Source organism: Petaurus breviceps, unplaced genomic scaffold (assembly GCF_028583685.1).
Source record: "Petaurus breviceps papuanus isolate PSGF00001 unplaced genomic scaffold, PetGlider_PUasm1.0 90977, whole genome shotgun sequence".
Lineage (NCBI taxonomy): Eukaryota > Metazoa > Chordata > Mammalia > Diprotodontia > Petauridae > Petaurus > Petaurus breviceps.
In genome coordinates, this window is record NW_027187391.1 from 41,273,147 (window position 1) to 41,295,160 (window position 22,014).

At 39.4% G+C, this 22,014-nt stretch overlaps 1 protein-coding gene and 1 long non-coding RNA gene across 2 annotated transcripts in view; one reads left to right on the forward strand and one right to left on the reverse strand.

Annotated features, from left to right (window-relative positions):
* The window catches only part of SLC16A10 (solute carrier family 16 member 10), a 165,455-nt gene extending 147,748 nt beyond the window's left edge, over window positions 1-17,707 (reverse strand). Inside the window, exon 1 of the mRNA XM_069077039.1 lies at window positions 17,369-17,707. Within this exon, the coding sequence (XP_068933140.1) occupies window positions 17,369-17,672 (304 nt within the window). The 5' untranslated portion in view covers window positions 17,673-17,707. The remainder of the gene's footprint in view (window positions 1-17,368) is intronic.
* A 20-nt stretch (window positions 17,708-17,727) lies between these two features.
* LOC138152947 (uncharacterized) lies at window positions 17,728-21,332 on the forward strand. The gene is made up of 2 exons (XR_011166256.1): window positions 17,728-17,841; window positions 19,624-21,332. It is a non-coding gene; the product is annotated as an uncharacterized lncRNA (long non-coding RNA).
* Window positions 21,333-22,014: the final 682 nt, after the last annotated feature.

Here is a 22,014-nt window from a genome sequence, read left to right on the forward strand (position 1 = left end):
TCCCATACAATCTTCAAAAGCTGTCAATCTTCCTTAGATTTCTGCTCATCAGTGAGTTGGGGTGGCTAGGTGGCACAGTGAATAGAGCACTGGCCCTAGAGTAAGGAGGACCTGAGTTCAAATCCAACCTCAGACACTTGACACACTTACTAGCCCTGTGACTTTGGGCAAGTCACTTAACCCCAATTGCCCTCCAAAAAGCAAAAATAAAACTAAAAAAAAGATCTCTGCTTGTTTTATTAACAATTTATTCTTCATTTGGAATCAGAGTGTGACTTTGGGCAAGTCATTTAAACTCTCTAGGTTTCACTTCCTTTTGTTTGAAAAAAAAAACTTATCTGCTTCACCTACCTCACTGGGTTGTTATAAAAATCAAATGAAATATTTATATGAAATGTACCTGCTATTCTCTCTATGGTAGGGGGCATTTTCTCCCTCATTTTCCACTTTTAATTTAAAGCCTTCATGATGAGATTCATAACTATTCAGGCAAACATATTTTTACTTGTGCTATATAGATGTCTTGTCCCAAACTGCATCATTGCTGCATTTTCAGCAGTAGTCTAAGACAATAAATTCCATTTACAGATTCTTAACCAGCTAACTAATCACTTCCCTAATTTGCTTTTCTTTTCTGAAGCCCATTTTAGTCTCCACTGGCAGTAGTGATTGAAAACATAACCTAAGGCCCTAAAGTACTCAGTTTCTTGCTCAGAAGTTCAAAATCCCTAGTAATGCTTTCTAATTCCTTTTGACATTAGCTTATGTCTCCTCATAAAGCCCCCATAAGTAGGAAATTGTCATCAGGTTTGACATCTCTTAGAGAGTTCTCCATTACATCCTGTGTACAAATTCCAGGAAAACAGTATTCACCTCCTTCTATTCATGACAGATCAAAATATGATCAAATCAGTTCTGCTTGGCAGATACTATACTAGTACTGCCAACATTGCTAATATGATTAATTCTACCCAAACCATAACTGGTTGGACAGCTATAATCAAAAAATGTTGGCTAAAAGATCCATGGCAACCTAGGGAAATTTCCCTAATGGAGTGTCTTAGGGTTTTATTTTCTATTCCTTCTGTTAAATGAAATGGAAGTTGTAGATAGTATATTGATCAGATATGCCAATGACATAAAACTGGGACACATAGTTAAGTGCATAACTAAAAACCACATGAAATCACAATATGCGGACAAAAAAATTCTCTACAGGCTAAATTAATATACAAAAATGAACACATTTACATTTATTTCTATTAAATTTTAAATCTTTCACTTTGATTCCAAAACATCTACTACAGGAGAAGTACAATACATCTGGTAAAGAGTTTAGTGGACTTAAACTCAATCAATATAAAGCAACAACATAACACAAATCAATTAAACAAAAAGCTGATGGGATATTTAATTGAATTAATAAGAAATCCAATGTTTACATGAAAGAAGGCAATAATCCTACTGTAATACTAAAACTATGTCTTGAGTTCTATTTTTGTCTAGAGCTAGGTACTCTGCAGGGGCTGAGAGAGGGAAAAGGGAGAAACAAAAGTGCCCTACAGGTTCCAAGGAGAATCAGATACCTTAGACTTATTATTTAATTAATGGCTTATTTAGTCAAACATTAGTCTGGAAGTTGCTTGCTTGCAGTTGGTCCTTCCTTCTTGAAAGGATGTGAAACTGGTCTGTAGAATAGTTAAAGTCTAATATAAATATTACACTTACTATAACAAAAGGAAACATTTGAAATGAATGAGAAGCACTTTGGCCAGTTACAAATTATTCCAAATTAGCATTTGCCATTAGTCACATTTTATGTTACAAATAAAAATTAAACGTAAAATATTGTTTTGTCCTAGACATTTACATTAGTGGGGAAAAAAAATCTGGCTTTAGGACTTGGCCTTAGGCAAGCAATTTTCTTCTCAGTACTTCTCAGTTCCTTTCCCTTTAAAGTGAAAAAAAAAAAAGTACTTTTGTTTCCAGATGCTTTATCACAGAATCATCAACATTTGGTGCCCGCATATGAATAAGTCTTCTTATCAAACATACAGTCAAAAATCTCTTTGACATCATGGATATGGGATTTAGGGTTTTTTGTTTTATTTTTGGCAACAAAGTACAATAGACACTAGGGTTGCTTGTTATGAATCAGCAGCAATTAATATTAAGAGTGTTCACATATGTATGGGCACTATTCCAGAAATGGCCTAGAGCCATGACAGGCAAATTACTAAAGGCTGTTTTATTTTAGCGAGAATGTAATTTTCTAGCTGTATCCCGTTAAGCCCAAGAGGGATTACATCCTAATACTACTTTATCTTGGAGGATTCTAAGGAAGAGATAGAATTAAGGCTGTCCAATGGCTAAGTATGGAGAAACAAGCTTCAAGAAAAGTCAAGGTATTTATTTCATTTTAGGGTCAACTTTAGCATTAAGTACAGACTTTATAGAAAACAAAAAAGATGGTGATCTTGAAGTTGACTCCATGTATATAAACATTACAACCCATCATTTGAAACTGAAATTAAGGATGCCAAAAAATTAGCATTCAAAGGGCAAATAGCTATGATATCATTTTCATTCTGCTACTACCAAAGCTGAGCTAAAAAATGGCCTTGAGTTCATTCTCAAAACAAGATCTAATGTACTATTATGGAAACTGCATCAAAAATATGCCAGTTATATGAAAGAGGAGTTAGCAATTAATTCTCAGGGGTGGAAAAAATGAAAACAGAAACAGTAACTAAACCTCTAATATTGATCTTGCCCTCATAGAATTTACAATGTTGAGAAGACAAGATTTACACACATGAAAACAAGCAAATCATTTCTGAAAAGATTTCTTTAGTTCAACTAGGACACCTATTATAAAATTATTCAATATAGCAGGATATAGAAAAAGTTAATGAGTAATGCTAAAGTCTCAAAGAAAATTCTAAGAGTACCAATAGGTAATCTTTTTTCTTTTTGGAGGGGGAAAGGCAGGGCAATTGGGGTTAAGTGACTTGCCAAGGTCACAGGGCTAGCAAGTGTTATTGGTCTGAATTTGAACTCAGGTCCTCCTGACTCCAAGGCCAGTGGTCTATTCACTGCACCACCTAGCTACCCCCAATAGGTACTCTTAAATGCATATTTTGTATCTATAAGAATATTTCAAAGAGTGTTCAAAAATGATGTTTTATTTTGGTTAATTGTTCTATATTGGCTCTTAATTACTTATGAACTTGAGCAATTTTCTTCAGCTCCCTAGGCCTCAATTTTCTCATCTGCAAAAGAAAGGATAAGACTAGGTGATCTCTAAAGTCCCTTCCATATCTAAAGTCCCACACTTCTTTACTTGTCAAACCCATTTGGTTCAACTCATATGCATTAAGTGCCTACAGTATACTAGGAAGGGTGCTTGGGATATAAAAAAAATTTTTTAAACTGTCTCAACCCTAAAGACCTTACATTCTAGGAAGAAGAGAGAGAAAAATACAAAAGTACTGATAAAGTAAAACAAGGTAATTTGAGGAGGTTGAAGGTGGGAAATTGGGAAAGAATCTTTACAACCTATGTCTCTGACAAAGGACTCATTTCTAAAATATACAGAAAATTGAGTCAAATTTATAAGAGAATACAAGCCATTCCCCAGTTGATAAATGGACAAAGGATATGAACAGGCAATTTTCAGAGAAAGAAATTAAAGATATCTATAAGCACATGAAGAAATGCTCTAAATCACTATTGATTAGAGAAATGCAAATGAAAACAACTCTGAGGTACCACATCTCACCAGTCAGATTGACTAAGATGACAAAACAGGAAAATGACAAATGCTGGAGAGGATGTGGGCAAACTGGAACACTAATGCATTGCTGGTGGAGTTGTGAACTGATCCAGCCTTTCTGGAGAGCAATCTGGAATTATGCCCAAAGGGCTATAAATACTTTCATATCCTTTGACCCAGCAATACCACTCCTGGGGTTATATCCCAAAGAGATCATAGAAGTGGGAGGAAGACCCATATGTACAAAAATGTTTATAGCAGCTCTTTTTGTGGTGGCAAAGAATTGGAAATTAAGGGGGTGCCCATCAATTGGGGAATGGCTGAACAAGTTGTGGTATATACATGTTATGGAATACTATTGTGCTATAAGAAATGAGGAGCAGACAGTCTTCATATTTACCTGGAGAGGCTTATACAAACTGATACTGAGTGAGAAGAGTAGAACCAGGAGAAATTTGTACACAATTACAGACACAACGTATTTGTGATGACCAACTTTGATAGACTGGACTCTTCTCAGCAATGCAGTGATATAAGTCAATCCCAAAAGACTCATGATGCAGAGAAAGAACTAGAAAGAACTGAGTTTATATCCAGATGGAAGCAAAATACCTGATCTTTTTCCTTTTCTTATTTCGTTTTATGTCCTCTTTACCATTTTTCATTCCATCTGATACAATCTGTCTTTATAACCTGACTAATATATAATGTGAAAATATTTATAGATCCTATACTTGACTATATGCCCCCATGGGGGGAGGTGAGGGAGGGGGACAAAATGTGAAACTCAAGGAATTGTGGAACTGAATCCTGTAAACTAAAAGGAAACAAACAAATAAATTTTTAAAAATTTTAATTAAAAAAAATTTGAGGAGGTTGAGAACTTTAACAGCTCAAATGATAGTGAGGAAATTTAAGGAAGAAAACACCTGAACTTTCACCAAGTGGCTATCACCACTTTTCAACTTGCTTATTTCTCCTTACTTCAGACACCCAATTTAAACTCAATATAATTCATTCACTACAAGCCAACACAGAATACCAAAAGACCCAAGTTTAGAAGGAACAGTGTGTACATGATATTTCTCATTTTCTGTTATGTTCAAGTTCACTTAAAATTATATGAAGCATCAGTTTTATTTAACTTAAGCTCTCTTCCCTACTTCACCTACAATGCAAACAACCCAGTGAGGCACTTCTCTTAGAAAGAACTGTGAAGGTGAACAAGTCACATTTCATCTGCCTAGACTTCAGTTTCTTCAACTCTAAAATGAAGGAGTTGGAAGAATTTAATTTGGAGGTCCATACCTGCCATAGTTGACCTTCCTTGATTCTGTGAGAACAATTCTTACATGGTTTGTTGTGGAAAATTAACCTTAACAAAGCAATATTACTATGAATACCTTCTAAGAAGTAAATTTTGGGGCAGCCAGGTAGCACAGCGAGTAAGAGCACTGGCTCCAGTGTCGGGATGACCTGGGGATCGAATCCAGGCTCAGACACTTAGTACCTACCCAGAAACACCTGGCCGTGTAACCTTGAGCAAGTTACTTATCCCCAATTGCTTAGGTGAGGCCAGGTGGCTCAGCAAGTAAGAGCACTGACTCCAGTGTCAGGATGACCTGGGGATCAAATCCAGGCTGGCCCTGTAACCTTGAGCAAGTTACTTAACCCCAATTGCTTTAAAAAAAAAAAAAGTAAATGTTATTATCACATAGAACCTTTATTTGTAAACATTATCATGGGAATTTTTTCCCATCATTTGATTTCTAGACAACAAAACTTCCCCCACCAAAAAGAGTCACCTTGGGGTGGCTAGGTGGCTCAAGGAATAGAGCATCAGCCCTGGAGTCAGGAGGACCTGTGACTTTGGGCAAGTCACTTAACCCCAATTGCCCTGCCTTCCCCTGACAAAAAGAAAGTCACTCAAAATTGTCCTTGTCTTATGAACTAGCAACATGAGTTAAGTACTATATGAAGCCAGAAACAAATGCAATATGAATTTGTTACTGTGTGTATCATTGAGTGTTGTGGGTGGTAAGTTCAAGTTTTCTTATTTCCTGCTTTTTTAATGCATTAGGAGACAAGAATCTTCACGGGGAGAAGCAATTAACCCTACGAAGGGTGGACAAGATCCTAAAAAGAGAAAATATACACTTTTATTAGATAAAACTAAGAAGTTAAGATAAAAAGACAAACTGTCGATTGGGAAAAAATTCTTCTATCATCTATCTGACAAAAGTTTGATATCCAAACCAGGTATCAAACTAACTCATTATATAAGAACCAAAGACATTCCCTAATAAATAAGTGGTCAGTAGAGATGAACAAAATTAAGAGAATTGCAATCTACCATATAAAATCTATTCATTCCATAACACTAATCAAAAGATAAGCAAATCAAAACAAATCTGAGGTTTCTTCTCTTGATCAGCAAACTGACGGACGACAAAAGCTGAAAACAGGTCATTTTAGAAAGGTTTCAGAGAGAATAATAATATATAATAATAATAATACCATGAATGGAGCTTTTAATTGGGACATTCTGAAAAACAATATGGAATGATGTAAGAAAAATCATTGGAGTAGCTAGGTGGTACAGCGAACGGAGTGCCAGGCCTGAAATCATGGTAGACCCATCTTCATAAGTCAGATTCAGCCTCAGATACTTACTAGCTGTGTGACCCTGGACAAGTCACTTAACCCTGTTTGTCTTAGTTTCCTCAACTGCAAAATGAGCTGAAGAAGGAAATGGCAAACCACTCCAGTATATCTGCCAAGAAAGTCCATAGAAACAACTAAATAACAACAAAGAAAAACCATTAAACTATTCACAGCCTTAAATCCAGAAATCCCACCCTCAGGTATATGCCCCTAAGGTAGTCAAACATAGAAGGTTCCATATATGCCAATTCAATTAAACTAGGATTTACTGAGCATCTACATCCTAGGTATTGTGTTGTGTGCAATGGAAACACAAGCCAAAATTTGAAGGTGGGGAGAGGAAACAATGTATATACAAAAAAATTCAAGGATAAATACCAAGTAAACACAAAGTAATTTAGACAGAATGAAAACAAGAGAGCATTCTAGGCATGGGGTAAGTAACTTTTGTTATACCACTGATACAGGAGATGGGATATCATTGAAGGGAAAAAGCTGGGAGGCCAATGTGACTGGAACAAAGACTTATGTGAGGGAGAGTAATTCAGGATGAGCCTGAAATAACAGGTTGGGGTCATATTCTAAAGGTCATATTCTCAAATGCCTAAAAAAAAAAAAAGGAGTTTGCATTCCTTAAGAAAGCCATAAGCAATAGGTGCCTCCACTTCATCTCAGACTCTCTTAACTCTTTGCAGTCTGGCTTCCAACCTGATTTAACAGAAAATGCTCTTTCCAAAGTTACTAAAGATCTCTTTGTTTGTTTGTTTTTGGAGGGGAGTAGGCAGGGCAATTGGGGCTAAGTGACTTGCTCAAGGTCACAGGGCTAGTAAGTGTTAAGTGTCTGAGGCTGCATTTGAACTAAGGTCCTCCAGATACCTGGTGCTCTATTCACTGTGCCACCTATCTGCCCTGCTAATGATCTCTTAATTGTCTTATCTAATGGCCTTTTCAATCTTCATTCTTCTTGACCTCTTTATAGCCTTTCACAATCACTTTCTTCTCAATAACCATTTTCCCTAGGTTTCTAGGACACTACTCTATCCTGGTTCTCTTTGTACCTATATGACTGCTTCTTTTCTATCTCTTTCTGCTGGATCTTCATGCAGGTCTTACCCACTAATAGTCGGTGTCCTAAAGGGTCCATTCCTCTCTCCTCTCCCCTCCTCCCCCCCTCCATATATGTATGTGTGTATTGGGGGTGGGGGGGGGGGGATCGTGTACAGGGTATCCAGGGAGGACTAGCACCTCTGGAGTGAGGACTTACCAAGTCCTTTTCAGGACTCCTCATCTACCTTTGGTGTCCACCTTTTCACCCAAATCTCAACTGTGAATACAAAGAAGCTCTAGTCTGCTCAGTGGCCACAGCCTGGTAAAACCACCTTGGCGGACAGGCTAAATCAGGTTGAGGGTAACCCACAGAATTCAGACCTGTTGGCTGAGTTAGAGGATACCTACCCCAAGCATGTGAAAGCTTCCCCCAGTGAAATGGGCAGAAAAGGATGATTTATAGCAATGGCCAGGCAGGTGGCTGAAGCAGGTGCTGTGGACCTCTTACAGCTTGGTCAGGCATTAAATACACCAAAGCGAACCACTGCATCCTGGACCATTACCATTCTTCTTGACTTCTGTCCTGCTACTAGATTTCCATGACTCAGGAAGAGAGAGTGAGGCTGAAGAATCTGTGCAATTCTGTCTCACTTAAATCCAATTTGTGTGCAACTCAAGATACCACTCGTGAAGTCATTGGTCCTTTTCAAAAAGGACTATATTAATGTGTGTATATTACATTTGGTGATTTCATTACCTCCCATGGACTCAGTTATCATCTCTAGATTGATGATTCTCAAATCTACTTACCCACTTTAATCTCCTCTGCTAACCTCTAGGCTCTCATCTCCAAATGGTCTATTGAATATCTCAAACTGAATGTCCCTAAGATATCTTAAGATCAGCATGTCCAAAACTTAACTTGTTATCTTTCCCCAAAACTTTTTCCTAACCTCCCTATTACTGTATCCTCCCAATCCCCAGGCTCAAAACCTAGGTGTCACCCTTGATGCCTCAATCTCTTTCTCCTCCCCCACCTCCATATCATTCTGTTGCCAAGGCCTGTTAATTTTACCTTTGTAACATCTCTCCCGACCTCCTCTGACACTGTCACCATCCTGGTACAAGATGTCATCACTTCCTGCCTAGACTACTGCAATAGTCTGCTGGTTAGTTAGTCTGCCTGCCACAAGTCTCTCCCTACTCTTGTCCATTCTCCACATTCTTACTGTCAGAGGGATCTTCCTAAAAGACAGGCCTGACCATGTTATACCCCATCTACCCCCCTCAAACTCCAGTGACCTCCTATCACCTCCAGGATCAAATGTAAAATCCTCTCTTTAGTGTTCAGATTCCTTTGTAATCTGCCTCCCTCCACCCCAGGCACTTTCTAGTATTTTCACATCTTGCACTCTCATTCCTACTCCACACTGTAATCCACTGACCCTGGCCTCCCTGCTGTTCTTCACACAGGACATTCCATATCCCAACTCTACACTTGCAGGCATTTTTCTCAGCTTTCTCCAATACCTGGAATTCTCTCCTTCTTCATCTCTGCCTCCTGGCTTCCTCCAAATGCCAACTCAAATACTACCTTCTACAGGAAGCTTTTCCTGATTGCCCTAGTGCCTTCTAATGCTTACCTCTGTAGACCACTTCCACGATTACTTGTCTTTCTTCTTTCTTTATATACCCAGCCCTTAGGGCATTTCCTGGCACATTGTACATGTTTACTGCTTGATTAAATCCTAGAGGCAAAAAAGAGCACTGAAGTTTCTGGAACATGGGAGTAACATGGCCAGACCTGTCCTTTAGGAATAAAAATATCCAACACTGACAGATAACTGAAGCAAACTATAAAATTGAATATTCTGGGATGATACTAATCCTAACCCAAGTATTCATTCAAATAACCTGAATGTTTCCTTGAAATGAATTTTCCTACTAACTTTACAAATCACAGCATCACTTTTTGTAGTTTAAAAAAAATCTAAAAACAAAGTGGCTGTCAGTTTGAGGAGTCAGGAAGACCTGAGTTAAAATCTGGCCTCAGATACTAGCTGTGTAACCCTGTATCACTTAACCTGTTTGCCTCAGTTTAGTTATCTATAAAATCAGGTAAAGAAGGATATGGTAAACCACTCCTATATCTTTGCTGAGAAAATCCCACATGGGGTCACAAAGAGTTAGACACAACTGAAACAACTGAACAACCACAACAACAAAAAAACAAATTGTGTTATACAGATATAATGAAGTATTATTTTCCTGTAAGAAACAAGAAATTAGAAAGTTAAAGAAACATGGTAAAATTTGTGTGAACTGATGAAGAACAAAAAAATAACATATATGATGACTACAATAATATAGCTAAAGGTTGTAAAACCAATCTTAGCCCCCAAGAAGAGACAAAGAAATTTACTTCCCTTCCTTCCTTTGAAACATGGGGAACTGTGGGTATGGAATGTTGTATGTACTTTCACATGTGGACCCTGTTTCAGTGGATATTACTTAGGCATTTTTCTTTGTTAGTATAAGGGAAGGTTCATTGAATTGGGGAAGGGAGTGTATCTGGAAATGACTGATGTAAAAACAAAACCAAAAAAAGGAATCAATAAAACTTTTTAAAATAAATCAAATCAGTGCTCTTCTTCCCCTCTTTGCAAAAAATGAATTAGCAGAAGCTGCCGCTTTAAGAATAGTTGATGGTGGCATGACTTGACCTCTAAAATGATTACTAGACTGATAGTGACTACTGCTTCTGACAATCCTGCTGTGGGCTCAGAGCTATCCAAAGAGACCAGCCTCTCCAGTACAGCCAATCTGTAGCTAAAGGTACAGGGGCCTCAAATGACTCTGCTTTCTTGGCCCTACATGACAAGCTTGTACTTGAAATGTCCCCTGGCAGGGTTTGCATTTTTGAGTTTCTCAGCTGGCTCGGGGATCTCAGTGTCAGCGCCAGCTCTAGCTCTTGTGGATTGAACAGGAACAGTTAACAGAAACTATTTGGAGAGTAAAGTCAGCACCAATCCAACCACATTTACCTCATTAGAATGTAAGTTCCTTGAGGGAAGGAACTGGGTTGTTTTTTGTTGTGTTTTGTAGTGTTTTTTCTTTGTAGCAACAGTCTTGGTACATAGTTAACTTCTAATAAATTCTTGCTAACTGATCTCAAAGGGTGAGAAGTCAGCATCTCCTAGAAGAAGAAACTTTACATTTACACTTATCCACACAAAGACACTTCCACTTATGATTTGTTCTAGAAATAAGAGAGATCTGAATTCTAATTTTGACTATATTACTTAATAGTTGTGTAATACTGGACAAGGCAGCAACTCATCTATTTGTTATGTACTAGTGGGCTAGGCATTGGGAACATTCTATACCAAAAAGAATAAACCAATCATTGCTTTCAAAGAGCCCACCATTTATTTAGATGTAGGTATAAACACAAATAACTATAATGGTAGTACTACTACTAATAATAATAATGATAATGACAATAGTTAGCATTTATATACTGTTTTGAGGGCAAGTAGGTGGTAAAGTGGATAGAGCTCCAGGCCTAGAGTCAGGAAGACTCATCTTTATGAGTTCAAATCTGACCTCAGACTTACTAGCTGTATGGCCCTGGACAAATCATTTAACCATATTTGCATCAGTTTCCTCATGTATAAAATGAGCTGGAGAAGGAAATAGCAAACTATCCCCATATCTTTGCCAAGAAAACCCCAAATGGTGTCACAAAGAATTGGACATGACTGAAGAACAATGTACAGTTTTGTAGTTTGCAAAGAGCATTATCTCATTTGGAACCCATAATAACCCTGGGACGTAGGTGCTGTTATTATCCCCATTTTACAAATGAGAAAAGTGAGGGTGAGAAAAGGTAAGTGACTTGCCCATGATCACACAGCTTATAAGTTAAAGTATCTGAGGCAGGATGAGAACTCAGGTCTTCCACTGCACTACCTAGCTGCCTCTAATTACAATACAAATTAGAAGTGCATAAGCAATGTATGTAACTAGTCTTAGTTTGCTGCCTTTCTGTAGAATAGAGGCAACCCTCAAAGGCTATGCCACTATAACCCTCCCTCTAACAGGTATTCCAAAACTGTCCTACCAAGCTTACGAGATAGGTAGGTACTAAAGAGAGGTATAAATGATATGGGCCTCATAATGGACTCTGCATGTCAGTCATCCAAGGTCCAAGTCAGCTAAGTATGGTGAGAGGCTCCTCACCACAAGATTAGCACCATGGCTACAGAGGAAAATCTGAGGATCGGGGTAGTAATCCTCGATTGCTATAATAACTATGTGAATTCAGACAATTGACTTCCCTGGCCCTTAATTTCCTGATCTGTAAAATGATCGTGTTGGACTAAATGACCTCTAAGGTCCCTTCTTACTCTAAATCTATAATTGTATCACATGATTGATTGATTGATTGATTTTTGCCATAGTAACTCTCAAAGATAAACTATGAGTTTGAAGAAGGGTTCAAGTCCTGCTTCCATATTATGTGACCCAGGGCATGTCATCCTGGTGGCCTGAGTGAAATAGACTAGTCTAAAATTAAAATCAAATTATAGAATAGCTCTTGATCTACATTGGTGGAGGGAATTTCCTCACCAAAAGGTCCCTTTAAATCAATGAAATCACATCTCTGATTTAAAAGGGGGTAAGGGTAAGAATATCACTGAGACTTGGTGAGATGAGACCCACCTATGAATGAAATATGTAGTAATCTACACCAGCTGACAATACATATTTGACCTTGGATAGGTAACTTAAGGTCCCTGGACCTGTTTTTTATCTGAAAAAAAAAAGGGGAGGCTAGACTAGCTGGTCTCAAAGGTCCTCACCCTAGTTCTAGATCAATGACCTTAAGATTTGGTCTGCATCAGTGGAAGGAATATATATATACTGATGAAAATAAGGATCTTTGAAGTAATTAAGTATATAAGAGGTCCAAGAGAGGTATAAGTAAATGCTATGTCAAGTCCAAGGGATGAATTTCTAATAGGAATATCAAAAGAAGGCTTCTTGGAACAGGTGCTCATTGAGTTATGTCCAGTTTGGCTCAAGTGTAGGGAATGTGGAGAGAAGCAAATATAAAGAAGTAGGGTACTGCCAGATGGTAGAGATCCTTGGATGTCCGGCTAAGGAAAATTGGATTTTATTCAATGGGCAATAGGAAGCCACTGAAAGTTTTTGAGCAGACAAGCAATGAGATCAGACTTGGACTGAGGAAGAATAATCTAGCAGTAATATATAAAGATGGACTGGAGGCAGGAGAGTATGGAGTTTGGAAGCCTTTAGGAGGTTACTATAACAGCACAGATAGGAGTTCATGGGAGCTTGTACTGAGATGTTAGCAGTGGGAATAGAAAAGACAGAATGGATATAAAAGCAGTGGTAGACTTGACAATCATGTGTCCTACAAGTAGTACAAGTATCATTGGTTCCATTTATAAGTAAGGAAACTGAAACTCAGAAATACTAGTGTATAATCACATGATTAGCAAGTGAAGGGGTTAAAACTCAAACTTCTGACAAGGGGACCAGTGTTCTTTCCACTACATCATGCTACCCCTCTGATAAGGTTTATCACCAGAAGTTTGTCTACATGGAGACAAATTTTTTTCAGTCACAACAACCTACAAATACTGTCTATTGATACAAGGAGAGATTGCAATCTGCACCAATAAAATGAATACCCACAGTGATGAAAATGAATCCTTGAAGTATTACAGTACAATTGTTAGGACTTAGTATGGATGCCAGTTTTCCCTTCTGAAAAATTAGTTGATCTTTAGGGTCTTGGATAGTACTTGGCTTGATATCTCTGGATCACAAAGGCACATTTTATTTTTTCTTAAAAGGTGCTTAAATTGCACTTCACAGATGCTCCTAAATGATTTTCATTATATTTGGAGGTGAGGGAGAGAAAAAGGGCAGAGAAAACAAGCCATTCAAAAGAAAATCCCATGTGGTGGCTAGGTGTGCAGCGAATAGAGCACCCGCCCTGGAGTCAGGAGGACCTGAGTTCAAATCCAGCCTCAGACACTTAACACTTACTAGCCATGTGACCTTGGGCAAGTCACTTAACCCCAATTGCCCTCCTTCCCCCCTCCAAAAAGCAAAAAAAAAAATCCCCACTTTTCTTCTTCCTGGAAGAAGTAGGTAGGAGAACTAAACTGGTTTACTAAGCAAGATATATGGAAAAGTGTCCTGAAGAAAAAGTGACAGACACAACTAACTTGTTCTTTTCGTTAGAGACTTATGAAGTTATCCACTGGCCAGAAGAACTATGACAATTTTTAATTTCTAAAGAAAAATGAGTTTTTCTTGTCTAGATACTTATATACTCTTTTTCACTAGGAAGAAATCAGTACCCTCTACCCCCCAAAATGTCTGTTTTTAATCTTACTCTTTTTATGAAAGTCATGGACTAATAAATTCAAAATGTACTAAAAATTAACAAATACACATTTACATTGTTCTTTAGGGTAGTATAAGCATTACTACCCCATTTTGCAGATGGAAAAATTAAGGCTCTAAGGGTCTGTACCTTTCCTATGACCAGGCACCTAGGAAATAAAAATTGGGAACCCCAGTTTCTTGGTGCCAAGTACAAGATTCTACATATTATCTTACTCTGCTTCTCAATTATTCATGCTTAGTTTACTCATAACAACTGGATGAAGGTGCTTGAAGCCCATTCATTACAAAGTATCATGTCAGTAACTGCTGGGATATAGACTTTTTTTATCTATAACTGTGGTACCTCTCCATTTAATTACATGGTCCTTCTGACTTTCTGCTATGTGGGATCCTATCTTTTCCCCCACTCTTGCAGTGAATTAAATACCGGATGAGGAAACACAAAATAAACCACCCTTACAAATTAGGTGAAGAAAGCTGCTGGTGATTTCAGGGTCCTTACCCACCTATGTCCAGTGCCACCCTTCTCCTCTTCCCACCTCCCCCACTCCCACTACCCATCATCATTCAACTGCAATAGCTCAAGAACCTACTTCCCCCTCCTAGCTTCCTTCAAGATGGGGCTCCAGCAGGTGTCTACCCTCTGAGATTACATTGCATTAACACTGCATATTTGTATATGTCCAATAAATTAAGTTACTTATATGTAATCTCAACCATTAAAATGTGAGCTCCCTAAGGCCAGGGGGCATGGCTTGTTTGTTTTTTCCTTTCTTTGTACCCCAAGCGCGTGTCCTGACACAGAAGTTAGCTTAATAAATGCTAATTATATGACTGAACCCTATTAAAATGTAGATAGGTCTGGGAAGTTAACATCTTAAGCTAAGGATAGTCTTTCATAACCTAGTAGAAAAGTATTTTAGGGAAATAGAAAGGTCAAAAGGTCTCTGAGGGTCTGAAGAGAAGCCCAGAGGGAGAAAAGTGATATAACTGAGAAAGAAAATTTACCACCAGTGTTGCCTAGGGTTTCAAATTTACAGAAGCACATTCTGTTCTTTGTGGGTGTGTGTGTTTGCTGTCACAATAACTTGAAAAGAAAGCATCCACAATGCCAACCAATGGGTACTAATTGGAGTGTCCTCTAGTTCATCACTACTTTGCTGCACATAAGGGGAAGAGGATAGATATGAAATGGGAAAAGGCAAAAGCCATAAAGCCTCTGATTTGGCTGAGTACAGGACCCTGGAAGCATACTGCCCAAAGGTGCTCAGAAAGTCTTTAAGACTTTCCAGATGCAGGAATCCCTTTCTACCCGCAGTTTGAAATTCCAATAACTATCCCATGAAAATGGGCTGCCTTCCCTTTTCTTTCTGAAAAATTTCTTTCCTTTTAGAAAATTCCATCTAGCTCCTAAATATGGGAAATGTACCCTTATATTCAAAGCAAACTTACTGAGTTCTGTGCTAGATATTACTATTTGAAAGGTAACTGAAGAAAGCAAAATGTTCAGTCAAAAATAACTCAGCATCACACCTTCAAAAGAAAAATCCTAGATATTCTAAAGCTCAAACTGGTCATACCCTCAAACTTTTTAAATTAACTGCTATGTATGAAATGCTGCAGGAAATGCATACTTTGGAATATGTCATTAACAACAATTGACTTAGAAGTTACATTTTAGCCCTGTTTCATGACTTGCTGAACTTAACCAGTACCTTCCCCCTCTGGCATTTCATTAATATTTACTAGTTGTACAAATGAAACTTGGCACTGTACTAAGTATTATGTATGGATCAAGAGTGAAAAACATAAAGCAAGATCCTTGTCCTCATGGAACTTGAGTCCACTTTAGACTAGAAAGAGCTCTTAACACATAAATAAATATAAACAGTAAATATTTATGCTTCTTGTTTGGCTGTAAGTATAATATGTGTTCACATATATAACACAAATGGGACTAAAAAAGTAAATTTGACAGGTAAATGTTGATCATAACTAGAATGGGAGGGGTGTCAAAGAGATTAAAGTGAGACTAAATCAGGTTTCTTCCCTTATTCTATTCCTGAAGGAACCTCTCTCTTAAAAACCCAGGCACAGACTGCTACCTTAAGACAGAGGACTTAACTGAGTTAGTGAAGATTTCCACAAAAGGTTACTGGATTGAATGCTATCACATTGGCTACACTTGTAATAATCTCTGTAACTCAACTCCTAGAGATCCTCAGCCAAAGAATGCTCTAGCATACACTCATCTTTTAGCATAATGTGGCACCTCCAGCCCTGCAAGTTTTCCAAACAACTATTTACCTATTCTGCGCTCTTTTTTTCCTAATGGATGTCCAAGAAACTTTTCGAAAGGGGGAGGGGGGAGGATGGATCATTCTTGCATAAAATATTTCTAATTTTATGTGCACATTTGTCCTCTGCACATACTCTAGTAAGCAGAAACTTTTGCAGTTTCAGGACCTATGCGTAGCTCTTAGAACAACACCATACTATTGCTATTTCAGGATGACAGATTCCAGGTTAACCTCAATGCCAAGACATTTTAACTCATTTGTGCTCTATTCCACTTATGTGCCCAGAAGGTAGAGTTTTTAAAGTCAATTGGGAAAAAAAAATTGTAAAGGTTTAAGGCAAAAATAATTTTGTGCATCTTTAGTTCTCTACCTGGCAGATTTACTTTTTGCTCAAGCGAGTTAATCAACAGGGCAACGACTAGCTCACAGAATTTTTTCTTTTTTTGGCTGAAGCAGCATAATTTTCCCTAACGATATTAAGTGGCAAAAAAGAAAAAGAGGGTCAAAGAGCAAAACAGGAAGGGGCACCCCTTCCTTTCTGTCTTTCAATCCCTGTTGCCAGTTATTTCCAGCAGGCAGAACTGAGGTGCAACACTTTGTATATTTAGCACTATGTGGTTCTGGCTTCGGAACTTGCCGTGACCTTGGAGTAAGTAAATCACTTTAATCCTGACACCTCGCTCTCCACTACACAGGGCGTCTACAACAACCCCTTACTAGTCATTGTGGAAAATGATGGCTACAAGGTGGTGTGTGGGCTTTTTTCCCTTTCTTTTCAAAACTGAAAAGACTCTTTGCTGTTGGTTCTTAGTTTTAACGCTCTCCAACGCCCCCTCTGCAGCGAGGGAAACTGTAAATGGCCAAGCAGCTCAGGGACAGATTCGAAGACATACTAGGAAGGTTGCAAGCTCCTAACTCCACGAAACTGCATTCCCTGTATGTAGCGCGGAGGAGCAGACAGATGGACTGACGGACAAGCAGATTGAGGAGCATACAAAGACACTCCCCCCCCTTTCTTCATCCACACACACACACACACTCACGCGCACTCACGCACACACACGTGTGATGAGATCATTCTGCTGGCTGCGGGGCCGGGCACCAACAGCGAGCAGGTCTCGGTGCTGCTCCTCACCTGTCTTGAAAACCATCGCCTTGTCGTCTTTGGACTCGAAGGTCTCCAGCATGGACACGAAGAGCACCCCGCACGCGTTCTGGATGCCGAACACCGACCCGTTGCACCACATGGCCGCCAGCATCACCACCCAGCCCCAGCCGCCCTCGGGGGGTTCGGGCATGGCCCGGCTCGGAGACCCCGTCACCTCCTTGTCCGCAGGCACCTCGGGTCCCTCCGCCGACTGGGAGTAGATGCCCCCCTGAGGCTGGGGGCTGGGCTTCATCCCGTGCCCCGGGGAGGGCTCCTCTTGGGCCCGCACCATCGCCCCCGCAAGACGGAGACCCTCTTTTCCCCACCCCCCACCCCCCCCGCGCGCGCCTTCCCTCCCCTCCTCCCCCGCGGCTCGGGCGCGTGGGGAGGCGCGAGCTCCGGGAGGGCTGGGCGGCCGGCTGGAACGCTTGGGACCCTGCGGCAGGCGAGCAAAGGCCAAGGTAAAGGCAGGGGGGACGGAGAGCAAAGGGGGAGGAAGAGAAGGCAGACGAGAGTGGCGCGAGCGCAGGCTCGAGGGCGGCTCTGGGGACTCGTGCTCCTCAGGGTTCCAGCCCTGAGTGCTGGACAGGCCCCCCCATGCTTCCCCAGCTATCTGCTCCAGAGCTCTTGCGCCCTAGTGCCAGTCCTCTAATAGAGCGCCCGCCCCTCCCCCTCTCGAGGGGGCGTGGCCAGAGGCGGGGCGTGGCCCCTTTACTTCTCTCTTATTGGACAATTCGGAGCTAGGGAGTGGGCTTGGCGACCAGGGTAGGAGGGGGGCATCGTACTTGGCCTCGTGTGGCTGAGCGAGGGTCAGAAACACATAGTCCCGTCTCCTCGTTAACGCCCTCCCCCCCACCCCCCGAGGAAACCATCAGTCTCCTCCTTGGCTTCCTGTGCAATCAGCAGGCCCAGAACTCAAGGCTCTAGAGGGCTTTAAGAAGCAGAAAGGAGGCATCGAATCCAGTGGAGGACTCCCCGTCCACTCGCGTTCGTGCACAGGCCACCCGAGGGGGAAAACTGTGCGGGAAAGCACAGGCTGTCCCAAACATTCGAATCTAACACACACACACACACACACACGTCATGTCACATACACAACCACCTGGGTCTCACACACAGTGTCACACACCACCATCGTCACGATCGTTTTCTGTCTCACTCAACCATCTTCTGTCACGCTCGAAGGCAAACGTATCCACAAAGTCACGTTCATGGGGTCACTACCCCCTCAGGCACACACTACAACCACACCATGTATTGTAAGACACCATGTAAGACAGCTCAAGCTGTCTTCCTAGTCACAACCGTGCACACACACACACACACACACACATTACATACCTGAGAAAGCTGGCACCTGAACACTGCTGACGTAGTGAAGTCAGGGGCCTCGGGAAATAATCCCATTTCTTCACCGAAGGAAATTAGGAGGACACAGAATTACTTCCTAGCTTGCTACTTGTTTCATGCTGGCTGCCAAAAATTGTGCACCTTTAAAAAAAAAAGCAGTGCATATAAGGGCAGCAGGACTGGCCTTTGATCAAGGGATAACTTACCCTCAGCAATATTAAGTAGCATAATGTTTTCCTGACCCTTTAACTAAAGGTTTCCTGACCCTTCAACTACACAGTGTTTCAAATAGTATTTTGTGATGGAATGGTGTGGGTTGTTTTTGGTTTGGTTGTGGGGGCTTTTTTTAAGCGCTTACTAAATAATACTAATTAGAATGCATAAAAATGACAGTTATGCCACCTGTCTACTAAATAGGGAGATGGCAAGGATGAAAGCTTTGCACTTGAGTAAGTATCCTATTCAGTTGGCTTCTGCTCAAGTGCTATTGTAATATGAATAAACATCTGTCCCTCTGGTGCACTGAAGAGAACGGATACATAAGCTATATTATATGCTAAAGGTTTAACTAAGCAGATGTTACAGCAGTGATCAGCACAAAGTTCATGCTCAATAAATGTTGCTGACTGACAAAAAAGATTGTTAAAAGAATATAGAAGGAAGATAGTTAATGTGGTATAGTAGAAATGGCCCTAAAGTTTAATTTTTAAAAATCTTGGTTGCTCTACCACTGAACCATTTGTGTGTCCCCAAGCACCATATGGCTTAACTTTTCTGGGACTCAGTTTCCACGTCTATAAAGTGAAAGTATTAAATGAGATGAATCTCTAAGGTTCCTTTTAGCTCTAAAATTATACGTTTCAATGAACAACTTCTAGCTTTTTTTTTTACAGGTTTAAAATCAGAAGAGCTATACTGAACCTCCTTTCTCCTTCATCCTCAGACTTATTTAAATCAAATAAAAGACCAGGTCATCCACTGCATCTTGGGCCATCAACAGTCATCCTGATTTTTTCTTTCCACTGGACTTTGATCACTCTGAAGGAGAAAGTAAGACTGACAACTTTGTGAAGCTCTGCCTCACTTAAATCTAATTCATTCAAAAGGCAAGACACCTTCACGATGTCATTGGTCTTCTTCGAGTACAAAGGATGAACAATAACAACTATACCAAATGACCCTGGGCAAGTCATTAGACTTCACTGAACCCCAGTTTCTTCATCTATATAACAGAGTTGGGCTATTAAAGCACTTCTGGATACATTATGCTATGATTCTTAGGACTAGAATTACAGAATATACTATAGGGAAAGATATACTAGGAATTCCAGAAAATGAAAACCTAATTCACAAAGAACTTAACCTGCATCAATGTGATAAAGTTGACACATATAAAGTTGCATTTTCCTATATTTAACATCCTTATTCCAAGATTACAAAATATTATTCCTGTGTAATCATTTTAAAGAAAGATTCTGTTCTCAAACTGCTCTCCTATGTACAGGTAAACTTTGGCCCCTGTCTTTATAATGCTTTATTTTCAAACTGGGTTGTCTCATTACGTCATGGAGGTCACCCTGGAATCTCAAAAGTTATGCCAACTAAGCAGAGTCTCTGGTTTGTCCTGCCAACCTAAAAAAGCTTTGAGTACAAGTGTAGCAATGAACTGTACACTTGTTTTCCAAGGAGTCAGCTTGGCTGAGTTTGGAGAAGCTTATCACCACAAGATAGCCAATATCACTAATCACCAGATGGTAGATTTGGTGAGGGGAGGGGTTGGGGAATAGCAGCTTCCCATTCTCCAATCCACTGTTTAAACAATTGTCAAAATGATATTGCTAAAGCACAAGACTGGCCATGTCATTGATCTATTCCATAAACTTCAGTGACTCTTATTACTTCTAGGATCAAATACAAACTCCTTGTATTTAAAATTCTTTACATCATTTCAACCTATCAGGGTTGTTTAGTATACATTACTCCTCTTATCCACAATGGTTCCAACCAATCTGAGTTATTATACACTATTTCCTTCTACTCACTATAAGCAAAACTGTCCTTGCTGCTCCTCACATATCAGTTGTGTAAACACAAAACTCAGTTCAGAAAAAAAAATTACATTGTTATTTGATTGTAGGTATTTAAAAGAAACTTTTCTTCTTTATGTATTTGTCCCTTCTAAGTAGCAATTAGAGCTAGAAACAGATACCACTTCACCAAAACATGATACAAAGTGTCTTTAGCTTTTGTAATTTGATCTGGTAAGGTTAAGTTACTCCAGTGCAAAATGCTCTAGGCTAAGGTCTTAGTCCGAAGAATAAGCAATATATAACACATTTTACCAGTAATGATAGTTTAATCTTAATTGTTCTAAGATTCTAGACTTCTTTACCTACTTCCTCAAAGATCTTAGTTGGGGGAATAGAAAATGCTATAGATTTCTATGCTATTTGGTTCTTGGCAATAATTTACAGTGAAGTTGCACAAATTTATGTTTTGCATTTTTTCTGCTTCTTGTATACAAGAGGAAAAAACCCTAAAAGTGAATTTCTTATTTTCATATTTTGATGAAAAAATAAAAACTTTTGCTTCTAAATCTCAATTAACTACTGAGATGAATGAAACAAGGAATGGTGGGGTCTGGATCTCAAGAAAACATAGATTCTATTTCCATACCTGCCACTACTTCCCCTCTTGCCTTTCTTCATCTGAAAATCTGAAGATGGTTTCATCTATCTACTTCATCGTGGTGTGTACGGTAATGCATCAGTGTTCATAAACTCCTTTAAGAGCATTAGATAAAAGGTTTTATACACATATAAATAGGTATAATTGTCTATTAAGTCTGAATAACAATGATACTTTATATTTATATGGGCTTCATCTAGAGTTTATATTAATCTTATTATTTATTAACTAAAAGATCCTTAGCTGACTCTTTACTGAGATATGCCAAATGTCCTTATTTAGGACAATCTAGATTTTAGCTAAATATTAACTATTTTCCACTTGGAGACTGAAAAAACTTCTTGGAGAGAAGTTCTCCCATTCTAGTCCACTTAAAATATAGTTATAAAACTTCTTTAACAGTACCATATGTCTAATTACAGGTTTGTAAGACTGCGAAGTCTTTATTTTCAATATTTTATTTCCCTTCTAATTACATGTTAAAACAATTTTTAACATTTGGGGTTTTTTTTAAGTTTTGAGTTCCAAATTCTATCCCTACCTCTGTCCCTGCCCTCCCCCCTTCCCTGACACAGTAAGCAATCTGATATAGGTTA